The following is a 27,864-nucleotide window of genomic DNA, read 5'->3' on the forward strand; positions in this document are numbered from 1 at the left end:
AACAGACTATATTCAGTAGTTATACACAACTTATCAGTTATGAAAGTATTAAGCATGGTGTTGTCTAATGTTCTTTCATCTTCTCTTATACAATGAAATACTTCACATTTATAATTAGAAATTACATAATAATTACAACAATATACACTTCGGAAAAGAAAACATAATTGTCCAGTTGATCTATAACTGTGATCAGATTATTTTATAGATCAAACATTGTTAAACACTAAAATGATCATTGTTAGTATACACTTCATTATAGTATTAGATATAGATTGATGTATTCTAAATAGACCACTATTATATAAACCATTTTCATAAGGATTTGATATAACTTTTAAATTTTCAACCATTTGTATAAATCGTTGACCAAGCCATGCTTCATATGTTTGATTTTCCCATGGAATTAAATTTAAACTCTCTGTATCATCATTAAATATTAAATCTTTTTGACCAAATTCTGAATTAAACATTTGAAAAACTGGATCACTATTTCAAATAAAGAAAAAAAGAAAACACAAGGTATTCATTATTATTACTGTTAATTTGGAAGGATTATTGGGCTACCGTAAGATCGAGAGATGGGAGTATAAGCTCTTCTTCTCGAAATGCTCTCACATGGCCCCGTCCATACAGCCACTTCAAAGGAAGTTCGACTCACTGCCTTCTCACGGCAGGGATGTTTTTTTTACGAAATTCAGAGGATGGAAAGCGAATGTCCGGCGTTTTAACCTCATTGATGGATACGGAGAATCCACCTAGGGGAGTTGAAAAACTACAATTGCAATCTCATGGTGCACATGGGCTCCGAGATCCTGAAGGAACAAGTGGCATGTGAATCTAATGTTAGTCACCGGCTACCATGGGGCTGCATCTAGAAACGTTGTTTTAGTGCTCTGTGGATTAGACCTTTAGGTCAAAGGCTTGGGGTGTGGCTCTCTAAGAAAACCATCTGCTTCCTTTGGGGGATCCGGGCACGGTTCCAGCCCTCACACAAATCGAATGATTTATGTAGTGCATATCTATTTGGTGCCTCCTTGTACCTATGCTTATGTGTTTAAGTAACATAAAGAAACAAAATAAACGTAATGGAAACTAGAAAGATCATAGAAACTAAGTATTTATTTCACTCATTAATCAATATATATCTAAATAAATTTAATGTATAAAAAAAATGCAAAATCATTTCAAGGTCAGAGATCAGGTCACAAGAAAAAGTGATCGAAATGAATGTGTAGATAATGACAGTACAACTATGGACAATGACCAAATCTTATGTCAACCGAATGAGCTGATAAGAACTTTTGAAAAAATACTAATGGCTCACAACTTTTTTAGGTATATAGTGATGATACTGAATAGAAAGTTAATGAGAGCTTCAGGACTAAATCATCCAGAGAGTAGGATACCTTTAATAATACTAGACCCTGAAATTTGGCTTAAAATAAAACGTATGCAATTTAAATTTCACAATGAACAAATTTCTAGAGTAAAAGTATATTAAAATAAAACTTTTGATTCAGTAGTTTGAGGATAATATACTCCCCATAAAACTTGAAGTTCTTCATTTTGATCCATAGTTGTATCGTTAGTAAGCACCTCTGAGTGATCCAAACCTGAAATAAAATATCTCAAACTTCATCGTAATCTTCAATGGATATTTAATCGATATCAGTTTATGACGGAGATGGAGAACGCTAATGGGCGGCCTATGCTCCTCCACGAGGGGTAACAGCCGTAAGTAAGTAAGTAAGTAAGTTGATGACGTGGATTATTTTCCAAAGTCAAGTGGTACTGATGAATAATGTACAACATATACGAAACATTTGCTTAATTGTTTTTTTATTTATCAACTGGTTTCTTATTACAATTTATAAATAGACGAATTCATCATTCCAATTGTAATAAGTATACGTGTAATTTTGAGTAAGATATAAAATATTAACATTATACAATATCATTCAGTCTTTATAGTTATGAATAAAATTCTCACGCCTAACAGATAAACAATATATATTTGAAATCATGAGTCAATTGAGGGTAGACCATCGTGGAAAACCTGGAAGCACTGGATGGCCGTTTCGTCCTATTGTGGGACTCCTCAGCAGTGTGAATCCACGACCTCGCCTCGCAAGATTCGAACCCAGGAAATGCTGAGGAGTCCGACAATAGGACGAAACGGCCGTCAAACAGTGCTTCCAGGTTTTCCTTGGTGGTCTAGCTTCAATTGACTCATGCTTTCAACTATGAAAATATTAAATCTCCACGAAAGCCCCCTTTCTGAATATATATTATTGAATCATAAGAATTATCACATACTTATCAGATGAATAATATTCTTGACCATATTGTAATAAACGCCACATATTAGTTCTTTCATTTTCAGATTTATAATTTGCAGTAACTACAACATTACTAGGAATTTTGCCAAGATTACAAGTTAACCATTCATGAACTTCAGCACGTCGTCCATCAGGACATAATATTTCATAATTATCTTCACGTAAATCACGAGCCCAAAAATTTGGATTTCTATGATGTAAGAATTTAAATAGATATCAATTTCATATAATCAATTCTCTTGATAAATTGAAACAGTATAACGACAAATATGGCTAATTAAAATGAATCCATTCTACTTGATGATCCCTCGTCAGCTAAAAACCGGCCCTAAATTACAGGGAGTAAAGGATACTTATAAACTAAGGCTTAGCATAACTTAAGGTTATCAAATTTTAGAAGAACATTTTCGAAACGGAACCCAAAATCCTAAGAAGAACAAGATACGAAATCTGTGACTTAGCGTAGTTAATAGTGATGCGTAGTTACATGTTCAAAATATAAATAATAGTAGTAATAAGCACGGGATACAGTGGACAGCTAGGATGCAGCTGGACGATTTAGACTTCGCAGATGATCTGGTTCTTCTATCACACACGTAACAACAAATGCAAGAGAAAATGACCAGTGTAGCAACAGACTCAGCAGCAGTAGGTCTCAATATACACAAAGGGAAAAGCAAGACTCTCTGATACAATACAGCATGCACCAATCGAATTACACTTGACGGAGAAGCTTTGAAGGATGTGAAAACCTTTACATATCTGGGCAGCATCATTGATTTCAGCGGAGGAATAAACCAGGAAGAAGCGCTAGAAGGGGATAGGACACACATTGAGGAAATCTCTCAACTGCGTCACAAGGCAAGCACTCACATGGAATCCTGAAGGCCAAAGGAGAAGAGGAAGACCAAAGAACACATTACGCCAAGAAATGGAGACAGACATGAGAAGAATGAACAAAAATTGGATGGAACTAGAAAGAAAGGCCCAGGACAGAGTGAATCGGAGAATGCTGGTCAGAGGCCTATGCTCCATTGGGAGTAGCAGGCGTAAGTAAGTAAGTAAGTAAGTAAGTAAGTAATAATAACACTGAATAGAAGGGTGATGTTTTTGTTACCAGTGGTCAAATTTACTAAAAAAATTGATTACATCGAACAAATTGGACTATCCCTTCATCTTCGCCTACACGAACATCAATTAGTGGTAAATGCTACGACATATCTCCGTTTATATCAATGCAAATGGACAAATGAACGACACACATTCAACTGGGAAAATGTTGAGATCTTGGATAAATTGAATACTAAAAGAGTCAAAGAAGTTTTAGAAGCTTGGCACTCAGGTCAGTCAGCAATCAACAAACACATTGAAATAGATCCTATATATCAATCAATCAGAAAAATCATGGACAAACATGGGACCAAGAATCAAGTCAGAGGGAGATACAATCAAAATAAGAAGGTTGACAATGACAGGTTAAAATTCAACGATAACCAGTAAAGATTGAGTTAGACAGGACAAACTGGGTCATATGTGTAGAAATCCGGACATTTCACTTCTAGCTGAAGGTTTTGCTGATGATGTTGTTCAGAAGAACAATAAGAGCCCTTCCATCAAACCATCCAGTTTAAAGAACAAAATTTCACTTAAAGTTTTATCATGTTCTCTTTCTGTAAACATAAGTCGAGTCGGGAGTATTTGATAGCAATCGTCTTTGTGAGATGTAATAAAATCGATGTTGAGTGTTTGTTAATTACTTTGAATGCATAACTGGCATTAACTTTATGTGCACTATCCATCAGGTGCCTATATAGTTGCTACACAGGTACATGTAAATTCAGATATGCAGTTGATGGCATTGATCCACCTTTGAATAACTTTACGTACAACTGGTGTTATGTAGTCAAACCTATTGAGTTAGGCGTAAGTTTCATTTTCTCGTCACTCCTATTCGTTCATTAATCTTTCCTGAAATGTCATCTTTGAATGGAAGACAGATGACGACAGGCTTTTTACCATATCAGTTGTTTACGATATTCAGGACGTTCCTTTACACATTTTCCAATTAATTTCTTTGGGTATCTATTTTTTATAAGGCTCTCTTTGATAATTGCAAATTCGTCACTTATTCTGTTGTTTGAGCCTAAAAGTTTAAGTTCTGTTGAAGTCTTTTAACTGGACATTATTTATAACTTTCAGAAAGAAAGCAGTTACAGTTTAAGTAGTGTCTGACGAAATCTCAGCACGGATTCAAAAAGCTCGTTTGGCTTTTGCCAACTTACATCACCTATGGCGAAGACGAGATATCCGTCTATCAATTAAGGGACGAGCATACTGTGCAGCAGTTCGCTCTGTTCTACTTTACGGCTGTGAAACATGGCCATTAAGAGTAGAAGATACTCGTAGGTTACTAGTATTTGACCACAGATGCCTTAGAAATATTGCTTGCACCTGCTGGGATCACCGGGTAAGTAATAGTGAGGTTAGACAAAGAGTAATAGGGAATCATGGTAAATCGGTTGACGAGATTGTGAATCTTCATCGACTGGGATGGTTAGGCCACGTGTTACGTATGCCTGAACACGGATTACCACGACACGCTATGCTGACTAGTGTAGGAGATGTTTGGAAGATAGTTAGGGGCGGCCAAGCCAAAACGTGGCTTCAGAGCTTGAAGTCACTAACTTCTAATCTGAGGCATGTTGGTAGATGCAGACTACTTGATTGGGGTCCGCGTGACTATCGTAACCAATGGTTAGAGTTTATAGGTGACATGGCTCAGAATCGATCACAATGGCGTAGGTGTATACACTCTTTATCATCCCTTAAACCTTGAGATTAAAATTGCTTCATAACGTTCTTCCTTCCTATACTATATCCTTATATTACAACCTATCTTTTATATACTATTACAACTAAATTAACTACTTCTATGAATTCGTTGTTGATCTTGTTTTGCTAACGAGGTATGGCAACTTGGACCGATGCATAAATGTGCCTGGTCTTAAGTTGTAGCTGACTGACTGACAGTTTAAGTACTGTCCCGTCCACATTTCTTTCTTATATATGATTTTTTCCATAGCCTCACCGTTTCTTTATCTTATATTCAGATCTAGAAAAAGCGATTGACTGTTTTGTTCATGTTTATTCGTAGAATTTGTGTTTGGATGAGGATTGTTGAAAGTGTAGAGCAAAAACAAGAAGTACGATTCACCATCACTAATACTAACAGTATCATCTACATACCTGAAATAGTATGCTGTGATATGGAATTCATTTTTTTTAGTTTTGTTTATTCTGGATTGGAAAAGACGTTGGAAGTGGATCGGACATACATTAAGGAAATCACCAATGTGCATGACGAAGCAAGCCCGAACTTGGAATCTTGAAGGGAAACGGAAAAGCGGAGGGCCAAAGAACACATTACACCGGGAAATAGAAGCAGAAATGAAAGGGGTGACTAACAACTGGAACGAACTGGAAAGGATTTCCCAGGACAGGGTTGGATGGAGAATGCTGGTGAGCGGCCTATGCTCCTCCATGAGGGGTAAACGGCGTAAGTAAGTAAGTAAGTTATTCTGGATTAACCATAAAGATATCCGTCAAACATTTGTTTATAGAGAGTAAAAAAAAATCCTTCATAATGGATTCCGCGTTTTATGAAAAATTACATTCTCTCTATTGACTTTGAGGTTTTTCCTCCTTCTTTTATCTAAGTATTAATTTAATTACCGTATAAAGAATTAACCATTGAATCATTCATTATGTCTATCACAACTAATAATAATTAGCCTCCTTTTTATATCGTATTCAGTTTAAATCAATATATATATATATAGGCTATAAATGCATCAAGACTAGGGGTTTATGAAGATTTGTCTAGTTCAATGATTTGTTTGTTCAATGATGTCCGGAATCGAACTTTTGCTGCCGGTTGATTATTTTCAGACGATTCATGATATGATAGCATTGTTTCTAAGGCTAAAATTATGTAGAATACATGTTTAAAACTAACCTGCCACCAGTGTTTGTATGAACTGTTGTATGCCGTGCAAATGCAATATCTGCACCTTCTATTAAACATCTAAATGCACCAGCATCTCCATAATACAACTCTAAATTATCTCGACGACATCTGTCAGCATTACCACCAGTGCATAATTCACAAAGATTTAATGAATTTGTTCCAGTATGATCATAAGCTTTATTTAGTATTCCAGGTATACAAGCTCGACTAATTAGTTCACCTGGATTATTAAAAAAAAATGATTTCCATGGATTTAGTTATTATATAAATATCGAAAGAACAAAATATAGATAAATCGACATTCATTTCATTAATAAGATGTCATTTAGTTACTCTTGCTATAGTTCTTATTTTATTTATTTATTTAAACACATAAATATGGGTACAAGGAAGCACCAGATACATGTGCGCCGCACAAATCAAATGAGATTTCCGTGAGAGCTGTGATACTGCCCAGGTGCTCAAACTGAAGCAGTTGGTTTTCTTAGGGGGCCACACCCGGAGCCTTTGACCTAAAGGTCTGATCCACAAGACAGTGGAGTATCGTGAGGCGATGCATTCCCATGGTAGCCGGTGACCAACAATTCGTTCATACACCATTTTTCCCTCAGGATCCTGGAGCCCATGTGCACCCTTTGTTTGGAATCAGGGTTTTCCAACTCCCCTAGGTGGACTTTCCGTGTCCATCAACCCGGTTAAAGCGCCGAACACTCGCTTTTCGTCCTCTTAATTTCGTAAACAACACCTGTGGCACGAGAAGACAGTGAGTAGGACTTCCCTGGCGGTGGCTATATACGCGTGGCCATGTGAGAGTATTTCGAGAGGGAGAGCGAACTCTCCCCACTCTCGGTCATACCAGAGCATTTGGGGGCGGCTCATCAACATAATCAGAAATTACTATTGAACATAACAAATAAATTATACTGATTATTATCAGAAGGGGTTTGGTGTAGATTTTAGTAATTTTATAGAGTTGAGATCATGAGTCGTGGATGCGCACTGCTGAGGAGTCCCATAATAGGACGAAACGGCCGTCCAGTGCTTCCAGGTTTTCGATGATGGTCTAGCTTTAATTGACTCATGATCTCAACTCTATAAAATATACTGATTATTGTCAAATAATTCACATTTTATGCTAGTCATTTATTTAGGTGCAAATTTCAACTGGAATAGTTGAAAGATACAAATTTGAATCCTCGATTGAATATAAAATGGCTTTGAGTATGATGACAAACGTTTATAATAGTTGGTTGTATATACAGAGTTTAAGTTCCAAAACAATCTTTAAACATTCAATATTTATGTTCGTTATATAATAGAGCTTGAAAACGCCTATATTGAATAAATGCCCGATCAAGAAAATTCAATCGTTGTAATCTAGATCGACTGTCATTGAAGAAATTTAATTTTATGATTTCAATCAAGAGAGAGAAAGAGAGAGCTACAATAGACTCCAATAAAACGACTCTTTTTTCGTCTTTGATAAAAATAACACTTCATATTGATTTATGGTGGAAAGCACTTCAAGATCCTTGTTTTCATTACAACTCAGTCAGTCAGTCAGCTACAACGTAGGACCAGGCACATATATACATCGGTCCAAGTTGCTGCTACCTTGACGTGGTGGTCGGGCTTGCCTATCGTGATGAACCAAACAAGCTATACTGGCTGAGACAATCGTTCCTCAAGGTCCTACCATGCCAGGCAGGTCGGTTGAAGAGCGGTAAGACTAAAAGCAGCAAACCCAAGGTCCGAAACCGAAGTCGTACTGCTGACTGTACAGAGGTGTGACGGCAGTAAGGTGTTTCCTTCAGACAACCAGCATAACAGCGATGTTGCCTTCCCACAAGGAGGGGTGGGGTTAGAAAAGGTCGACCCTAAAAATGCACACCTCGCCATATCTCACGGATATCCGTCTCCGGCGGTAAGGTTCCAACAAGCACGGAGCTAACACGAAAACTACCCACAAAAAGGTCGTGTGTGACCGACCTCAAGCAGTTGTCTCTTGGGCATTGCGGTCATGCTTTCAGGTCATTAAGACCACTTCTAATCCAATTTCCTTTTTAGGCACCTCTAGAAAAACCGTTCCACGGTGTGGGCGACCGGGAAATGATAATTGCCCTCATACCTCTAACAGCACTCAAGACCACTGTATTCATAATCAATCTCCTTCTTCAGTTCCCACTTTTCATTACAACTAACAAAAGTCTAAGACTTCTGGGTAATTTTTTCTTCAAGTGTTGAATATCTACTTTACAAAAATAATCGCTATATTTAAACTGGAAATTAGACATCTTTATTTGTATATATATATATATATATATATATATATATATATATATATATATATATATAATGATATTACTGGTTTTATCACCAAAGACTATTTACTAAGTAGACTAGTTTCCTATAAACCGATAAATGGATTCTACATAAAATCAACCAAATAATTAAGTCAATTATTCAATCATTAACACTTTCCAACAATTAAAATGTACAATAGTTATTACTTCTGAAAATGTATATCATAGTATAGGTGTTATAACTTGTGGCCGAGTGGACGCCCAGTTAATGTATGGCGTGATAAAACCGCCAATCAGAGAGCAGCGAATTATCGATCCTAAAGTTATCATTGACTATGGTTATCGGGACGTAACAATAGGACTGAGATTAATAAACCCAATACTTACTTACTTACTTATGCCTGTTACCCCTCGTGGAGGAGCATAGGCTGTCCACCAGCATTCTCCATCCAACTCTGTCCTGAGCCTTCCTTTCCAGTTGTTATTCATCCTTTTCATATCTGTTTCTATTTCCCGGCGTAATGTGTTCTTTGGTCTTCCTCTTTTCTGCTTACCTTCACCATTCCAAGTTAGGGATTGCCTTGTAATGCACATTGGTGATTTCCTTACTGTATGTCTTATCCACTTCTAACGTCTTTTCCTAATTTCCTCTTCACCTGGAAGCTGGTTTGTCTTCTCCCATAAAACGCTGTTGCTGATAGTATCCGGTCAGTGAATGTTGAGTATTTTGAGTAGACAACTGTTTATAAATACTTGTATCTTCTTTACGATGGCTGTAGTAGTTCTCCACGTTTCAGCTCCGTATAGTAGAACTGTCTTGACGTTCACATTGAAGATTCTCACTTTGAAATTCGTTGAAAGTTGTTTTGAGTTTCATATGCTCTTCAACTGTAGAAATGCTGCCCTTGCTTTGCCAATCCTCGCCTTTACATCTACATTCGATCCTCCTTGTTTATCAACGATGCTTCCCAGGTATGTGGATGTTTCCACATCTTCCAGATTTCGTCATCAAGTGTGATTGGGTTGGTGTTCTCCGTGTTGTATTTGAGAATCTTGCTTTTTCCTTTATATATGTTGAGGCCTATCGATGCAGAGGCTGCTGATACATTTGCTGTCTTCATCTGTATATATATTTGTAATATATATCCGCTTCATTCGTGGGAATCAAACTGGATGTAAGTGCACTATATTTTTCTGTTACCTTTCATGTAAGTGATCAGTCATTTATGTGTATATCAGCTCAGCTGTAATAACTCAAACTGTGAAACTGATTGACATATGTTCGAATCCCACTGGGAGTTTAAGTTCATAGGATATTACAGGTGCACACTGTTGATGAGTGACAACTAGCACGAAACCTAGGTTTAAGGTTTCTTATATACAACCTCCATATAATTGTTGATCACAAGCCTCTCCTTGCAATTTTTGGTTCGAAGTCTGGCGTCCCGACCCACTCTGCAAACCGTCTCCAACGATGGGCCTTGATCCTCTTGGGTTACGATTTTGACATTCAGTATCGACGCACCCAACATTTTGGTCAGGCAGACGCATTGTCACGACTCATCAGCGAACACCCTACGACCGAAGAAGATGCCGTTGTTGCTTCTCTTTCGACAGAAAACCACGCGCAATGCTACCTGACAACTGCTGTTCGTGCCTTGCCAGTCTCAGAATCTGAGATACAAACTGCTTCCAGAAACGACCCCATCATTAAGAAAACGATGAACTACGTCACCAATGGCTGGCCATCAACTGAACTTGACGGTGACATGAAGCAGCTTTACTATCGTCGTGACTCATTATGTATTGTAAATGAATGCTTGATGTTTGGAGATAGAGTGGTGGTGCCAGAATCCCTACGACCGAGGGTGCTGAAGTAATTCCACATTGGTCATCCAGGCATAAAGCGTATGAAATCCATCGCCAGAAGCTATGCTTACTGGCCCCTCATGGACCAGCATATCGTGGATCTAGTAAACAAATGCGTTCAGTGTCAACAAGCTGCAAAGTCCAATGCGAAGGTGCCGCCGGTTCCATGGCCACAGCCTGAGCATCCCTGGTCTAGGATACATGTCGACTTTGCCGGTCTAGTCAACGGAACCACTTATCTTGTCGTGGTCGACGCCTTCTCGAAATGGCCGGAGATTGTTCCCGTCACTCCACCAACGACCACCCAGACTCTAAAACATTTGACTGAGCTGTTCGCACGGAACGGATTACCGGAAGTGATTGTATCGGACAATGGTTCGCAGTTCACCTCGACACAGTTCCAAGAGTTCTGCAAACGCCTATCCATCAGGTATTTTCGCGCCCCACCTTATCACCCACAATCGAATGGGCAAGCGGAAATGTTCGTGGATATGTTAAAGAGGGCTCTGATTAAGTCAAAAGGGGAGGGGACGCCAGTGAAAACACTGCAGAATTTTTTATTCGCCTACAGAACGACCCCCAACGACACGCTGCCGGAGCAGAAGTCCCCCACAGAGATCCTCATGGGAAGACGGTTGAGGACCATCCACAACTTGATGCTGCCGAAAACCACACCACCACTAGCACAAACCACGTCCCGGAAGCTACCCACGTACGACGTTGGATGCCCAGTATTCGCTAGGGACTACAGAGCAAATCGTGATCCTTGGATCGAAGCACATGTGGTTAGAAGGGTAGGAGAAGTCATGTACGAGGTTGAGGTGGGAGCGGACAGGTGGACCAGACATCGAAATCAACTACGCAAGCGGTTAACGCCAGAGCGCCCATCGACCGAAGTGAAGATTTCGCTGGACGTATTATTGGATACATTTAATCTGCCAGCAGTCCCAACGCATGAAGAAACACAAAAGGTCGACCTACGGTCCCGAAGATGGTCACTGCGCCAACGACGAAAGACAGTTAGAATGCAAGTGGACCCGGAGAATGTGCGTTATTAAAAAGGGGAGGTGTTGGGGATGTCGAATCCCCAGAACTTACTTGATAAGTGGCTTAATTTTGTAATTTTATTTTGGAAATTTGAATTTAGCTGTTTTCGCGCCAAACGCGCTCTTTTTTCCTTCACATCATATTTCCCACTTGTAACTATCTTAAACGCTATTGGTCCATTGTTTCCTTGTGTGTGCTATTTATTAATGATGCCCAAGGACAATCTGTTGCTGTATATATACGCTTGACTTTTTCCCTTATTTGATTGCTGTGCTTCTGGCTGCTACGGAATATAACTTCCCCGCTTCCAACTTGGACTTCTTACTCTAGTTAGCTGGGTCTGGGTCGCGTCAGAATAGCTAGCTTATCGGTCCCTGGTCACAAGTCTTTGTTCCGTTCGCTACTAGTGAATTCGTAACGCTTCAGATATATCAATAATCAAACGAATCATTATAAGAAATCTGAAGGGGAACACTGTTATTTGGTTTCCGTATTGTTCAACCAACTCATTTGTCTGTGAGTTAACAATTAGATAAATTTAAGTCACTGTTAAGAGATCTCAATGTTAGGAATTTTTCGCTGTAAACATTTTGGAGAACAGTTGCTAAACAATATATAATAGCAGCCAAGGATTAAAATAATCAGACAAGTAAGTTGACAATCATATATCATAATTCAATGAAATTTCTCACCAAATGCATGAACTAAATGTCCATCGAGTACAATGACTTGTCTTGTATCCAAGACCGTATTCAATGGGATGATCCATCCAGCTGCTTTACCTACACCACTGTGACATGTACGACGATGACGCCAATTGGAAATTAATAAACCAGGATTTACTTTTTCAACTATAGCAACTGCGTAATAGAATGGTCCATTACCATAATTTCTATCGAAGGATGAAAAAAATAAATGTTAAATATTTTTCTGTAATTGAGGAATACTACTTATTAGTAGACTGACAACATTAGATGATATAAGGGCATTCTACGGCTAAGTAATTCGCCTTTCTAACAGATCAGTCGAAGATATCTTGAAACTTATCTTCTGTCTATCATCTATTTGAGAATAAATGATCATTCACAATTTTGTTTATGTGTATTTGCGGTGCTAGTTCTTGAAATAAATTTTTCCGATCGCCATTAAGATGGCAAACATTAAAAAGTTAGTACTCGGAGCGGGATCGTGGATGCATACTGCTGAGGAGTCCCATACTAGAACGAAACGGCCGTCCAGGGCTTCCAGGTTTTCCATGGTGGTCTATCTTTAATCGACTCATGAATTCAAACAGTAAATTACTATAATCTCCACCCCCCCCCTTTTTGACATTATTTAGTATGGATCATGAATTTATACATGACACCTCACTCTTCAATAACATCCTAAAGAGTTTCCATTAATTTTGCTATTTCATGACTGTAAATATTTATTTTCGTTATTACAACCATTTCCATAGTACCTACGGAACTATTTATTGAAAACGAAATATTAATTTAGCAAAATTTATATCCTTTTCGGTTAAAATGTCATCATCTCTTTTTTTAATGATGAGAATTTCGGATTACTCTCTTGTTATCTTCTCTTTAGTTAATGTTTATATAGAGAAGAACAGCAGTAGCCAATAACGACTGGAAAGAACTGGAAAGGATTATCCAAGACAGAGTTGGATGGAGAATGCTGGTGGGCGGCCTATGCTCCTCCACGAGGGGTAACAGTAAGTAAGTAAGTAAGTAAGTAAGTAACTAAGTAATTAAGTAAGTAAGTAAGTAAGTAAGTAAGTAAATAAGTAAGTAAGTAAGTAAGTAAGTAAGTAAGTAAATAAGTAAGTAAGTAAGTAATTAAGTAAGTAAGTAAGTAAGTAAGTAAATAAGTAAGTAAGTAAGTAAGTAAGTAAGTAAATAAGTAAGTAAGTAAGCAAGTAAGTAAGTAAGTAAGCAATAAACAGACCTTTATCGATTCCTAGCCACCCACTTTATAGTCTTGTAGCATAATTTGAAATGTATTGTTGATATGATGATACCATTTCAGCATTATGTGGTAAACTAACTGTTAAACGATTAGTCAAATTTAGGGTTACTTTCTGTCATACTATTTTGATAAATGTAGAGGTCAGAAAGACAGCAAACTTTACTACCGTTCTTAACTGGGAAATTGCGAATAATGATAGCGAAGTTGGTTAGCGGAACCAGGTTTCCGTTGGTAGTGTTATTCATCTAATTTTCTATGGAAAAAATAACTTGTAGCATCACATTAACTGTGAAGTTTTGAGGGACTTAAACGAGTATTGTACAGATTAATTCTGTCCACATGGACTCCGAAGGATGGATGAAAAGTCGAATGTAAGAGAAATATTTGTTGAAAGTTTTTATTGCATAAATTATTAAGGGTATATTTCCTCAACCATTGCATTCATTTAATGTAAGTAGGAATCAAAATAATAAGCTATTAACAACTAATAACTCTGGTAAGCAAAGATGGATAGTGGCTAGTAGTGAAATCCAGGACGCGCGTTTCGTCCTATCTGGGACTCGTCAGCTGGATGTACATGCATCTCAGAGTTGATGTTCACTCTGGGACTCGAACCCAGTATCTTTTGCTTCAAACGCTATCGCGTTATCCACTTGACCACTGAGTCCTGATAGCCACTTGCTTGTGCAATGGGGTGAAGTTTAAATTTACTTAGTATTGTTTGTTTGGATCTTCCCATTAATGTTTTTAGGACTGCAACTGGTCAGTCTCTAATTGGCATATGTGCATGCTGTGCGTATTGCCTCGATATAATCCTAAAAACATCAATGGGAAGATCCAAGCAAACAATACTAAGTAAATTTCAACTAATGACTCTGTTAACAAATTTTTGAAAAAAGATCTTACTCTGATACAACTGGAACTAAATCAAAATATTTTCCAGCTATATATAAATCACCAGCTTCTAATGTAACCATATCGGCATAACCATCTTTGATTAATTTCATACAATCAATTGTTGAATTAGCTTGTAAACAAAACATATCTGGTTGAATACGTTTTGCAGAGAATGCACTAGACATACGTTGACATTTAGACATTTCAAATTCATCAATTACACACCATCCAAGTGTAGGAAGTGGACATGATTCTAATTTTTCTAAAGCTTTCTTAAATGAAGGATCTTGGATATGAAAAACAAACAAATAAATAATTTGTATGATAAAAGGAATGTTGACTAAGATATATGGAGAATTGGGCGAAATAAAATTTATCATACATAGAGATACATTAGATATGTGCTAAAAATGGTAATGTATTGCTAGATTGTTAATACTTTTAATATAGCTTCCAGGGAATAGTTTCTTTTTCGTATTTTACTATGTACTTGCAGTAACCAGCTTAGAGCAAGAATACTAATACAACCGTTGCTTTTATCTTGATATGGTGGTCAGGCTTGCCTATCGTGATGAACCAGTCAGGTCATACTGACTGTAACAATCGGTACTCAAGGTCCTACCATGTTAGCCAGGCTGGCCGCAGAACGGTAACACTAAAGGCAGCAAACCCAAGGTCGAATGATGAAGTCGTACTCCTAACTGTAGAGGGGTATGACGGCAGTAAGGTGTTTCTCTCGGAAAACCAGTATCTGCAGCGATGCTGCTTTCTCACAAAGGAAGGATGTGGCTAGAGAAGGTCGACCTTACAAATGCACACCTCGCCTTATTCCACGATCACTAAGGTCTCAACAAGTACGGAGCTACCACAAAATGGTCGTGTGGGACTGGCCTCAAGCAGTTGTCTTTGGGGCACTGCGCCCACGCTCGTAGGTCACGGAGGACAACTCTAACTCGATCTCCCTTTCAGGTACCTGTAGAAGAACCCTTTCACGGCGTGGACAATCGGGAAGTGATAACCGCCTTCATAACTCTAACAGCACTCAAGACCACTGAAGATTACCGAATTCCAAACATCCAGAATCAGTTTCCGGACCTCATCAACCTTTTAAATAAGATATTTTATCTTTAATTATTTTAAAAGGAATCGAGATCACATTATTTCATCCTAAAGTCGAAAACACTGCTACTGGGTCATTTAAAAGACGATAAAATCCGTGTATCATTGGATTGAAAAAGCTTACCGATCTCAAAATGGTAAACAGTGTTCTACTTGAATTCTATCTATGAAATTATAAGTTGAACGACTCCGTGATATCTCTATTTATGTCAGTCATGAGTGTGGATCACAACTATCGAAAGAGAATCAACTTACGTTCTAAATAAAAGTTTATTCGTAAAACTAAATTTCTGGGCGTATCACCAAGTGGCGTCAATAAACTCATATCAAACCAAATAAACTGAACTACTGAGTCAACCAACTTGGTCACATTGGTCATTAAATCAGTAGAATACAACCACACGTAGTTCAAAGTAATTTGTTGTACCAGTTAGTATTTTATTGAAAGACGTATACGAAGTTGTATGACAGACTGATACATTTTGTCGGTATTCGAACCCATGCCATTGTCTATCGAAGTTTTTTAAGTTTTCATTGATCTTGTAGGTATCATTATCAAGGTTTGACTTGATAATCTTAAATAAATTGAGTGTTGGGTAGATTATTTTTGTTTGCTCTCTTGAGGATTGGCTTACATTTAATCACGAAACGTCTGAAAATTTAATTTTTCTGTTCGAATCTCGTGAGTGTGGGATCGTGGATGCTCACTGCCGAGAAGTCCCATAATAAGACGAAACGGCCATCCAGTGCTTCCAAGTTTTCCATGGTAGTCTAGCTTCAATTGAATCATGATTTATAACTTAGACTACAATTAAAAATTCTTATAACAGACAAATATCCTACAAATAAGATTGGAAAATATTCATTTTTATATTCTCATTCATCTGTAACAACCGTTAAGTAAACATAACATAAAGTATCGGTTATTGCTACCATAGAACTTAAAGTCATATCAAATCTATCTTACACAGAACTGTAAACCTAAGACACGTTAACTATTTCAATAATTGACCGTGGAAAACCTGGAAGCACTCGACGGCCGTTTCGTCCTATTGTCGGACTCCTCAACAGTGCGCATCCACGATCAATGTAATTTGTTTACTCTATTATATCAAAATTGACTAAATATACACGTTTTAGGGGTTATGTAGAAAGTTTCATATATTTTGAATGGAATATTTTTCACTCCAAAATGATCTACATTGCTCACTGGTTTACGAAGGTTCATTAAGTAATGTATGTTCATGGTAAAAACTACCTTCAAAATATAACTCAATATTTAGCATGTTGGGCTAGGTTTTCTGAGAGGATCGTGTCAATTGTTCAGTCGGGAAGTTGGTTAGCTATTGACTTGTGTCAATGAAGTTTAAATTTAATAGAACAGATGTACGAGGAACTTCCAAAGTTGATAAATCTTCAAAAAGCCTGACAAACCTTACACGTGATGTAAACCTAGTAGAACCTAAATAGCCCGCTAGATCATGTTTTTATATCCGTTTGGATAAAATTTTTTCAAGGTTCTACGAAAGAAATGTTATTTTAAAAAGATTTAAACCAATTTTTAAATAATGCCCAGGCAAATGGTTTCTAATAACTTGAAAGCAAGATCGATTCGACCGTCCAAAACCAGTATACGATTCATACGGATACTGATTCAATTATCCATAAAGTGAGACAGTGGAATCAACGTAAAACAGCTGAAATATTTGTTTTTTGAAACTTAACTATCATAGTCAAGTGAAGAGTTCGTAGTGTAGAAGTGAAACATATCGAATGAAAATAAACGAGATTACTTACCAATCCATCGGTAGTAAGTTTCAGTTTCGGTTACAGGAGGAATATAAATACTTTTTGTAAAATCAGAAAACATTAAGTGGTGTGTAGCATTGTCCCCATTGACAGTTGTATAACCACTTGACGAGAATAAATTGAACGCCGACACACTAGTTCCACTCGGACCAAAATTTTGAACCAGCAACTCTAGAAAATCTATGTACACAGTTACGTCACTTTGAATTAAACTAGTCATAATCATACGAGATGGAATTTTACCCCAATTACAGTCTGCAGATGAAGAGATATTGGCTGTCCAAATCCCACTAGTAGAAAGCAAAAAACAAGTTGTGGAGCCATTAATAGACTAACCAGTGTTACTATGACAATGGTAATTTACTTCTAAAAATGTAGCACTACAAATAACTCCGCCTGTAGCTCTTCTAGAGTTACTGTCGGTCTCAAGCTCGGGTAAAGAAGGAGGGTTGAGCATGAGATCGGCAACCCCATCCCGTAGGAAAAGTATTGCTAAAAAACGCCAACCAGGTTAAACAAATCAAACCATTTAAACTCTTCTCTGACACTTTAACGTTCTTCATTCAGAAGAATTATGACACCTCATGATGAAAGCCGAGATTCTTCGGAAGTCACGAGGCCGATGACCCTTCTAACAGCCAGAGTAACAATTTCTATAGGTACATGGGACGTCCACACACTATGGGAGACCAGGAAGACCAGTCAAATAGCAATGGAAATAATGAGATACAAATTGACAGTACTTGGAACCAGCGAAACTTATTGGATCCAAGTTGGACAGCAAAGGCTAGATACAGGAGAGATGCTGCTGTACTCTGGTCACGAGGAAGAAAATGCCCCACACATTCAAGAAGTTGCTCTAATGCTGTCCAGAGAAGCACGAAACGCAATTGTAGGATGGGAATATCACGGATCCAGAATTATCAAAGCATCATTCAAAACAAAGAAGTAGGGGATCACAATGAATGTTATCCACTGTTATGCATCCACTAATGATAGCAACGACGACAATGAAGATCAGTTCAACTCGAGGCTGCAATCAATCATATCTAGGTGATCAAGAGAGGACCTCAACATCCTGATGGGAAATCTAAACGCCAAAGTCAGAGTGGACAACATAAGATATGAAGATATAATGTGACGACATGGACTAGGAGAGAGAAACGAAAATGGGGAGAGATTTGCAAATACATGTGCATTCAACAAATTGGTTATAGGCGACACAATATTTCCACACAAACGTTTACACAAAGCTACATGAATCTAGCCGGACCACACCACAGAGAACCAGATAGATCGTATTTGTATCAACAAGAAATTCCAAAGGACAATGGAAGATGTGAGAACCAGGAGAGGAGCTGACATAGCTTCAGATCACCACCTGGTTGTGGCCAAGATGAGACTGAAGCTAAAGAAACACTGGAAAACTGGATAAACAGCATTACAAAGGTTCAATACAGCCTTCCTTTGAGATACTAACAAACTCAACAAACTCAAGATAACTCTCAACAACAGGTTACAAGCTCTACAGGATCTACTGAAGGAACAAGAAACTGCGTTGGAGGAAAACTGGAAAGGGATCAAAGAAGCGCTAACTTCAACGTGTCAGGAGGTTCTGGATCCTAAGAAGCATCATCATAAGGAATGCATCTCTATGGGAACCCTGGACAAAATTCAAGAAAGGAAGTACAAGAAGACAGCAACTAGCAACAGTCAAACACGAGCAGAGAAATTCAAGGCACAAGCAAAGTACGCAGATGCAAACAAGCAAGTGAAGAAGAGCATTAAGGCCGACAAGTAGAAATACATGGGAGAACTAGCAACGACGGCGGAAAAAGCTGCAAGAGAAGGGAATATGAAACAATTATATGATACAATGAAGAAACTGGCAGGGAGATATAGTAAACAAGAGAGGCCAATCAAGGACAAAGAAGGAAAGACAATCACGGAGATTCAAGAACAGAGGAAAAGATGGGCAGAATACTTCGAGGAACCGCTGAATAGACCAGCTCCATTGAATCCACCGGACATCGAGGCACCACACACAGACCTTCCTATATCCGTCACTCCTCCAACGATAGGAGAAGTCAAGATGACCTGTCATCAGACAAATCAAGAGCGGGAAAGCGACAGGACCTGACAATGTACCAGCCGAAGCTCTGAAATCAGACATTGAAGTAACTGCAAACATGCTTCACCTTATATTCAAGAAGATTTGGGAAGAGGAACAAGTGCCAACGGACTGGAAAGAAGGATACCCCATCAAGATACCAAAGAAAGGAGATCTGAGCAAATGTGAGAATTACAGAGGCATCACACTGTTTTCAGTACCAGGAAAAGTTTTCAACAGAATGTTGCTGAACCAGATGAAAGACACATTAGACGCCCAACCTCGAGATCAACAGGCTGGATTCTGTAAGTATCGGTCGTGCACAGACCAGATTGAGACACTACGGATCATCGTGGAACAATCAGTTGAGTGGAGTTCGTCACTATACATCAACTTCATTGACTATGAGAAGGCGTTTGACAGTGTGAACAGGATAGCATTATGGAAACTTCTTCGACACTATGGAGTTCCTCAAAAGATTGTCAACATTATCCAGAACTCATACGACGGACTACAGTGCAAAGTGGTGCATGGAGAACAGCTGACAGATGCATTCCCAGTAAAGACCGGAGTCATACAACGCTGTTTACTCTTCCATTTTTTTCCTTTTTCTGGTGATTGACTGGATTATGAAGACCTCCACATCTGAGGGGAAACATGGAATACAATGGACATCTCAGAATCAATTAGAAGATTGAGACTTCGCAGATGACCTAGCCCTCCTATCTCATACACACGATAAAATACATACTAAGACAGCAAATGTGGCAGCAGCCTCTGCATCAATAAGCCTCAACATACATAAAAGACGGACTACACTGCAAAGTTGTGCAAGGAGGACAGCTCACAGATGCATTCCAAATGGGGACCGGAATTAGACAAGTCTGCCTGTTCTTCCCCTTTCTCTTCTGATGGTTGACTGGATTATGAAGAACTCAACATTTGACGGGAAGCACGCAATAAGATGGACATGTTGGATGCGACTAGACGATTTAGACTTCTCAGATCACCTAGCTCTCCTATTACATACACACGAACAAATGCAGATGAAGACAACTGGTGTAACAGCAGCCTCTGCATCATTAGGCCTCAACATACCAAAGGGAAAAACCAAGATCCTCAAATACAACATAGAGAACACAACCCATTCACACTTGATGGAGAAATTCTGGAAGAGATGAAAAGTTTCACGTACTGAACAGTATTATCGATGAACAAGGAGGATCTGATGCAGATGTAAAGGTGAACATTGGCAAAGCAAGGGCCGCATTCCTACAAATGAAGAACATATGGAACTCAGAACAAATGTCAACCAATATCAAAGTCACAATCTTCAATACACACGTCAAGACAGTTCTACTATACGGAGCTGAAACTTGTAGAACTACTACAACCATCGTCAAGAAGGTACAAGTATTTATAAACAGTTGTTTACGCAAAATACTCAACATTCACTGGCCGGATACCATCAGCAACGGCCTGCTGTGGGAGAGAACAAACCAGCTTCCAGCTGAAAAGGAAATCAGGAAAAGATGTTGGAAGTGGATCGGACATACATTAAGGAAGTCACCAAACTGCATCACGAGGCAAGCCTTAACTTGGAATCGTGAAGAGAAGCGGAAAAGAGGAAGGCTGAAGAACACACTACTCCAGGAAATGGAAGCAGATATGAAAAGGATGAATAGCAACTGGAAAGAACTGGAAAGGATTACTCAGGATAGAGTTGGATGGAGAGTGCTGGTGAGTAGCCTATGCTTCTCCACGAGGGGTGACAGGTGTAGGTAAGTACAAATAAATGTTCAAGATCTACGGAATTGTATTGCATTGGGATCTTTTATATCAAGAAGTCGAATTAAATTTACGCTTTTTTATAAAGCACAATGCGAATAATCATTTTAAAAGATGTACTGCCCCATAAAAATATCCAAAACCGTTTGGTAAAGTGTTGGTCAAATATCATCAGACTGAGAGCATAAAGTTTTAATAATTAAATCCGTTCAAAGTTACTCGTTGTAATTGCTTAAGCGAGCTTCTACTGAAGCCAAGTTAATTCTTTGATTAGCTAAGAAACCTAATTTTTAAAGAGTGCTTTGTTCAGCAATAATAAATAAATAAAAACTCGTATACATCTAGTAATTCAAATAAATGGTATTTGTAGTAAATTGCCCAAAATCAGCACGGAAAATTGACAAAAATAGCAAGTAATGGGGATGTGAAATAAATTATTCGACCATTTTATACTCATACTCATATATCGGATTTGTCTAACTATGAGTGGGTTATTTATAACCTACAAACAACAGTGATAATTAAGTACAACCATTATACATACTTTATCATATTATTGAGAATTAATAGAATAATGACGACAAGTATGGAAGAGTTATAACACGGTGAATTGGATGGATATTTATCTGTAATTATATATAGAAATTCTAGAAGAATAGCATCTAGTCTAGAGTTATTTCAAGACAGATCGGGGTGGTGGAAGTAATAGCAGTATCAGTAGTAGTGTGTTGAATGCTAATAACAAAATCGCCTGTAGCTAGTATGTAGAGGAACGTGGAGTGGAAGCTGTCACATATGACAGACAGAAAGAAGAGTTTCAGTACCATGAAAAGCAAGACGTGTGCAAAAAGCTTGAGGACTAGAAGAGAAAACAGCTTATAGCTAGCTAGATTGCAGGATGTACCGCTAGGTAAAAATGGATGATCGAAGGCCACGTGCATGTATTAGGTAAACACTCCGTGATTTCATTAGATAATAAGTAAAAAAAGATTAGGCATAGAAAAAGGAGTAGGTATAAGATTTTAGGCCTAGGTTTTTGGGGAATGTGAGGAGTGAATGCAGATCCACTATTATGAACGATCCTGAGCCATATCACACAAACTTCATTGTATACGATAGTCACACGAAGCACAACCAGGTAACAAATAGCTATTACCATATTCAGTCTGATTTTCAGTGTACTCATGAACTGGTATCGGTGGAGTTACTATAATGAACATGACGATCACATGATGAGAGCCAGTGATCAAGACAGAGGTTAAAAGGAACTAGGAGATACTGATTTTGGCAATTAACGTGTTGTACTTTACGTTGTGTGGTGTTACCAAGGGTTTGAACGGAGAATGACACTTTGGCGGACAACAGGAACCACTACCTCAGTTAAAGTCTAAGTTTACTACGGACGGAAAAATTAAGGTTTAGGGTTTTTTACCAGAAGCAGCCAGGTTTCAGCTTTTAGAGAGGGATCCAAACATCTAAGTACCAAATGATTTGGAGTTTTTAAATCATGAAAGTTAGATGCATAATATTGGAACTCACACTTAACTGACAGTTTGCTTTCTATAAGTGTTGTAAAGTAATTAAAAACAAAATTGTCAATGTATAAAGAAGTCCATAGAGGAAAATTATGATCGAACTTTGATACTTGAAAGTTGAAAAATATAATCAATATCATTGGCCCAAATATTGATCTTCCGGTATTTTTACTCTTAGTAAGTGGTTTTACTCCCTCACAGAACAAATTAAGCATTGGCATTGAAAATATATATAAAGTAAAACAGTACGGTATATTTTTACTCTATGTAGTAAAAAAATAAGTCTCAATGCTGGCCTTTGAATATATCTACATGAAGTAATAAATTAAATTAATAAGTGGTCTGAAAAAATCTAACAACTAATCCTCAGGACATCATGACTATGAGAAATTTTCCCCCAATCTAAGCACTATATAGATAAAATTATCGACGTTAATTGAGTTTAATAACAAGTGCTACGCTGGTTGTTTACTTACTTAGGCATTTTTGATGGACACAATAATTCATAATTTTCTATTGGAAACCCATCACCAGAAGCTAATTCAATCTCTTGATCTCTCAAAAAAGCGACAGCAGGTTTGTATTTTGACTCAAAATTCTCAGTATATTCTCTCAAACATCTCAAAGCTCCTTGATTTCCTGAGTATCTGTCTAAAGATCCACACCAATCAGATAGCCCTGTATTGTAACACAGACGACAGACTTCTTGTGTGTTGTCTCCAAATGGATTAAAAATTTCAGATAATGAATTTGGTATGCAAGAATCTCCAAGATAACGAATTAAGTTTTGCACTACACTATTACACTGAATAACCGGAATCGCCTTCAAGTCTGATATTAATGTGCCAACTGGCATTACCCAGCCTTCTGCTGTACCAGCACCTATTTTTGAAATGAATTATCGTCAAAGTGAAATCAGTTTACCAGCTGAACAAATTTCCTTGCCCCTCAAATTTGTAGGATCTACACTTATGCCGATAGGCTTAATCATGACTGCATAATAGTACAGGTTTCTTGCATTAGGTGCGTTGCTTATTGCATAATTTTCCACAGCAATAGGACGTAAACTGTACAACGAGCTGCCATAATATGCCAGACCAACATCCAAATTCATCAAATCAGCCTGTTTTTCATTGATCAACTTCATACAATTAAATTCATCAGAGCCGAGAATACAGGTTAAATTATATTTGTTCGAAATTGTAGGAGTGGACTGAATCACTGAACTAAGACGGTTGCACTTGATTTCTTCTTCAGGTGACACTGAACACCATCTTACTGTTGCTAAAAAGTGAGCAATAAGATCATATTTATGACTTAAAGTCATTTAAATGATGTATAACGAATTGAATGATCTTCGTTGATCACAGACACGACAAAAACCATGAAATTACAAAGAGGTATTCTGAACAAGATCTAAGAACTCTATTTGATGTCTACAGTGAAGAACATGAGAAAGAAAACTGACGAACTTCAGACTTTATCAGTGCACGAATGATTCCTAAAGTCGATTATTTTGCAATAGAGCGTGACTGCTTTTTATGCCACTAGCGAAGATTAGTGTTTGCCTGTAGACATCTTTCGTATTCTTCAAGTTCTATGTTACATGTTTAGTGGAAATATATATAAAAAAATAACCTCATAGTAGTAGATTATTTCCAACTCAGACGGAATTTATAGTGATAAGGGATTTCACATCCCGGAAACAACAGCAAAACTGTTCATCATAACAGTGTATGCTTTCAAAGTCTCTAAAACTAGTATAAAACAGATTTTCGATACTTGTTATGTGTGATGGTTTTCCAGGTAATAAGCTCCCAAAATTACTTTGACCCTAAGTGATTTGGAACTTGTCACATGTACGTCTCCATTAAAAACACTTAAATTGTGGTCCTAATTATACGCCGACTATTGATAAAAGGAAAATGAATTGACTGTAGTCATTATAAGTAGATATGTTTAGTTCTAGGTACTACTAGATCAGTTAACTTTTCAATGAGTACTACAAGAATATAGCAACCCGGCATTTTTTTCGGAATGCTTGCTAAATTGTTGACGAAAAAAATGAAAAACATCAGTTTATTGGCAATAGTAAGACCTAATATTTGATCAGATCATCTAAGTATATATATATATATATATAACCGTATATGTAAAGGTTTTTTCTATGGTCTTGAAATAAGACAACTCAGAATCATGGCTGACAGTTTATTTTTTCATCGTCAATCGTTGCATAAAGTTCGTATTTTATATACTGTTTGTAATTAATTAAGTAGCAGTAGGAAGTAACTGCATATAGTTACTTCTATAATTATATGGATAGACAATGAAGAAAACAGGTAAACATATCAAGTATAGGGCAGTTTGCAAAATATGATTCCAAGAAGTCACCACGTTACTACCTACTCTGGGAGTGAATGAAACTTATTGCGAGAAATACATGAAAAACACAGGTGAGTTGAAACATCCGTGTTACGAAACATTTAAAAAGATTTCATTTGTTTGTTTATTAAATTTTGCTAATCTAAACAATGACAAGGTCATATTGCTAACAATTGTTGGAGTCTACTTCAGACTGTTTTCCCTCTGGTAATAGGTAAATTCTTCTCACATATGAAATAAACAAACCAAACTTATCAATCTAGGTTCGTTGGACGGTGTACTCTTTAAAAAGGACTGTGGTATTCCTCTGAGTATATTTTATAGTATTGAACTTTTGACTACACATGAAGACTACTGTTCATGCTTCAACTAAATTCATCATCTGTACTTTTTGGTAACAGTTGCGAAAAAAGGGCACTGGTATCTTTCTACCTCGTTTTGTATATCTTTTAGTATTGTTTGTATCCAAAGGTGTTAAGGTCTTGTTGTAAATACTGAAGTCGGATTTTTTATTGTTATCAGTTACAGTAATATACAGGCCCCTGTTTTTGCTTGAGTTCTGTGTCAAGCCCTAAAAGACACTTTTTCAAGAAATTATTTTTCTCTGTTGTCCTTCCCTTGAGACCACAAAACAAATTTATGGCGCAAGTAAAACATCGTTGTAGTAGACATGCATGCCTTTTCCTGGCCGATGATGAAATGTATTGTGTAAACTACAATAAGCAGTAGGACAATTTGTGCGCCAAAACTCACACCGGCTGCAAATAAAGGATGCTGCAAGCCACTATCCTATTGGCTGTGCAGAACATGCTTCTCTACAAAGTCTCTGTTGATTCTCGAGGCGATTAAGCTGCTTAATATAGCTAGAAAACTGCACTCAGATAATCAAGCGGCATTAGATTGTCAAAATTCAGCTTTCGAGAAGATAGAGAGCGTTATCATTAACCCAGCTTTGGATTGGAATGAGACCATCAAGGTGGACCCCATTAGAAAAGCGGATAACAAGCATATAGTTGTAGGCATTGTTATAAGGAAAAATAAAAGGCACGCTAAGAAGAAACGACATATAGGCAACATCGAGTCATGTGAATCTACGGTTTCAGTACCGGATAAACATATGTACATAAAACAGACTGCGATAGAGCAAAGTCTAAGCGGTGTAGAGGATGTGATCAAGAGATAGAATAAGATAGATGATTGGCTTACCCTCACACCCTGATGAAGAAAAGTAGGAAAACATAGTGAGACCTCCTTATTTGACGCTAAATCTGATTATAGCGAGGGATTTCGGGAGTTAAAATTCCACAGCGCGAGAGGTCAGTAATTTTTCATGAGTTAAGAGAATCTTCCAAAAAGGAATCAAAGACAAGATATGAGCACGACTTAAGCCATATCAAATCCCTAATAAGCAAGATACTCCCAGAAACAGTTTCAGGAGTTAACGTCTGTGTGGTTTATAGAATAGAACGAAAATTGGATTCTGAAATTACTCAGTAAAGCCTCCCCTTAAAGGTTATTTTGCTTCGGCTGAAGAAAGAAACATGGTACTGGAAAACTCACTCAAACTGATTGGATCCGGAATATACATCCTTTGGGATCTTAGTCTAGTTGACCGTATTAAGAGACGATCGGTAGAAGCAGAAATAAATGAGCGCCGCCGGAGCAGTGAAAGCTACCTCATCCTTGAGGGTTTACACACTGTAGAAGTTTGGGGCGAAACTACTACGAAACCACTTTGGGTGGTAAGGGAAAATTCTTCACAGAATTAAAGATGTGCTACACAAAAGCTCGCAGCCTAATAAATAAAATGGCGTAGCTCAAAACTGTGATGTATATAGAAAAACCGGAGGTTGTTGCCATCCCAGAAACATGGTTAACGTCAGAAGTGTTCGATAATGAAATTCAGTGTACTAATTTTTATCCAGTATGGCTGATAGACTAAACCTTAGATGAAGTGGGGTTATCCAGTGCACAAACAGTACCTTAACCATACGAGCTGTTGGGACAGTGACACGTGATTCAGGGACATACGAAGTGGTGCGTTGCAGGCTGAGATGTAAACGGCAAGACATCGGATTAGTTGTAGTATAACGCGGTCCAGAATGTGTAGTAGATGACTTCCTCCTCCCGATGTAATAGGGTTAAAAGCCTTATAGTAGGCGACTTTAATTCATTGTGTATAAACTGGACAATTTTAGAGGTAGGTTTGTCGACAACGTCACTTGATTGCAAACCGTTGGAAACCTTAATTGCACTAGCTTTATTACAGAACATTCGAGATCCCATGAGATATGAATTACGAAGATCCTCGTTTCTCTTGAACTCAGTCTTCACACACGGTGATGAAGTCTGTCGAGTGACTTTCCTTCCACCTCTATGAAAAAGTGATCATGTAGTCACCTTATTCATGTTCATAGCTGGGATGGCCTGTCAAAAAGATGTACCGGCCCGTCCCAACATATGTAAGGCAGACATGGAGGCGATAAGCTACGCAACACCGGCTAAAAATTGGATAATTGATTCAGTGGCATCGGTAGAATAAGCAAGGACTCATTTTAGGCATCTATGCAATCGAGTAACTCAATCATGTATGAAGTCTGGAAAGTTCCAAAGAAGAAGAAGCACGGTTATCTCTGAATAGGTTGGTATATTCGGCGTTTACTAT

At 37.8% G+C, this 27,864-nt stretch overlaps 1 protein-coding gene across 1 annotated transcript; it reads right to left on the reverse strand.

Moving 5' to 3' along the window:
- Nucleotides 1-209: 209 nt before the first annotated feature.
- On the reverse strand, nucleotides 210-24,144 carry Smp_151060 (family S60 non-peptidase homologue (S60 family); the record flags this gene model as incomplete). Its single annotated transcript, XM_018797485.1, has 8 exons — nucleotides 210-489; nucleotides 2,320-2,532; nucleotides 6,358-6,589; nucleotides 12,281-12,480; nucleotides 14,466-14,742; nucleotides 17,373-17,674; nucleotides 23,294-23,699; nucleotides 23,742-24,144. The coding sequence occupies 8 exons, from the start codon at nucleotides 24,142-24,144 to the stop codon at nucleotides 210-212; spliced, it is 2,313 nt and encodes a 770-aa protein (XP_018652523.1).
- Nucleotides 24,145-27,864: the final 3,720 nt, after the last annotated feature.

This window comes from Schistosoma mansoni, chromosome 4, assembly GCF_000237925.1.
Source record: "Schistosoma mansoni strain Puerto Rico chromosome 4, complete genome".
Taxonomy (NCBI): domain Eukaryota; kingdom Metazoa; phylum Platyhelminthes; class Trematoda; order Strigeidida; family Schistosomatidae; genus Schistosoma; species Schistosoma mansoni.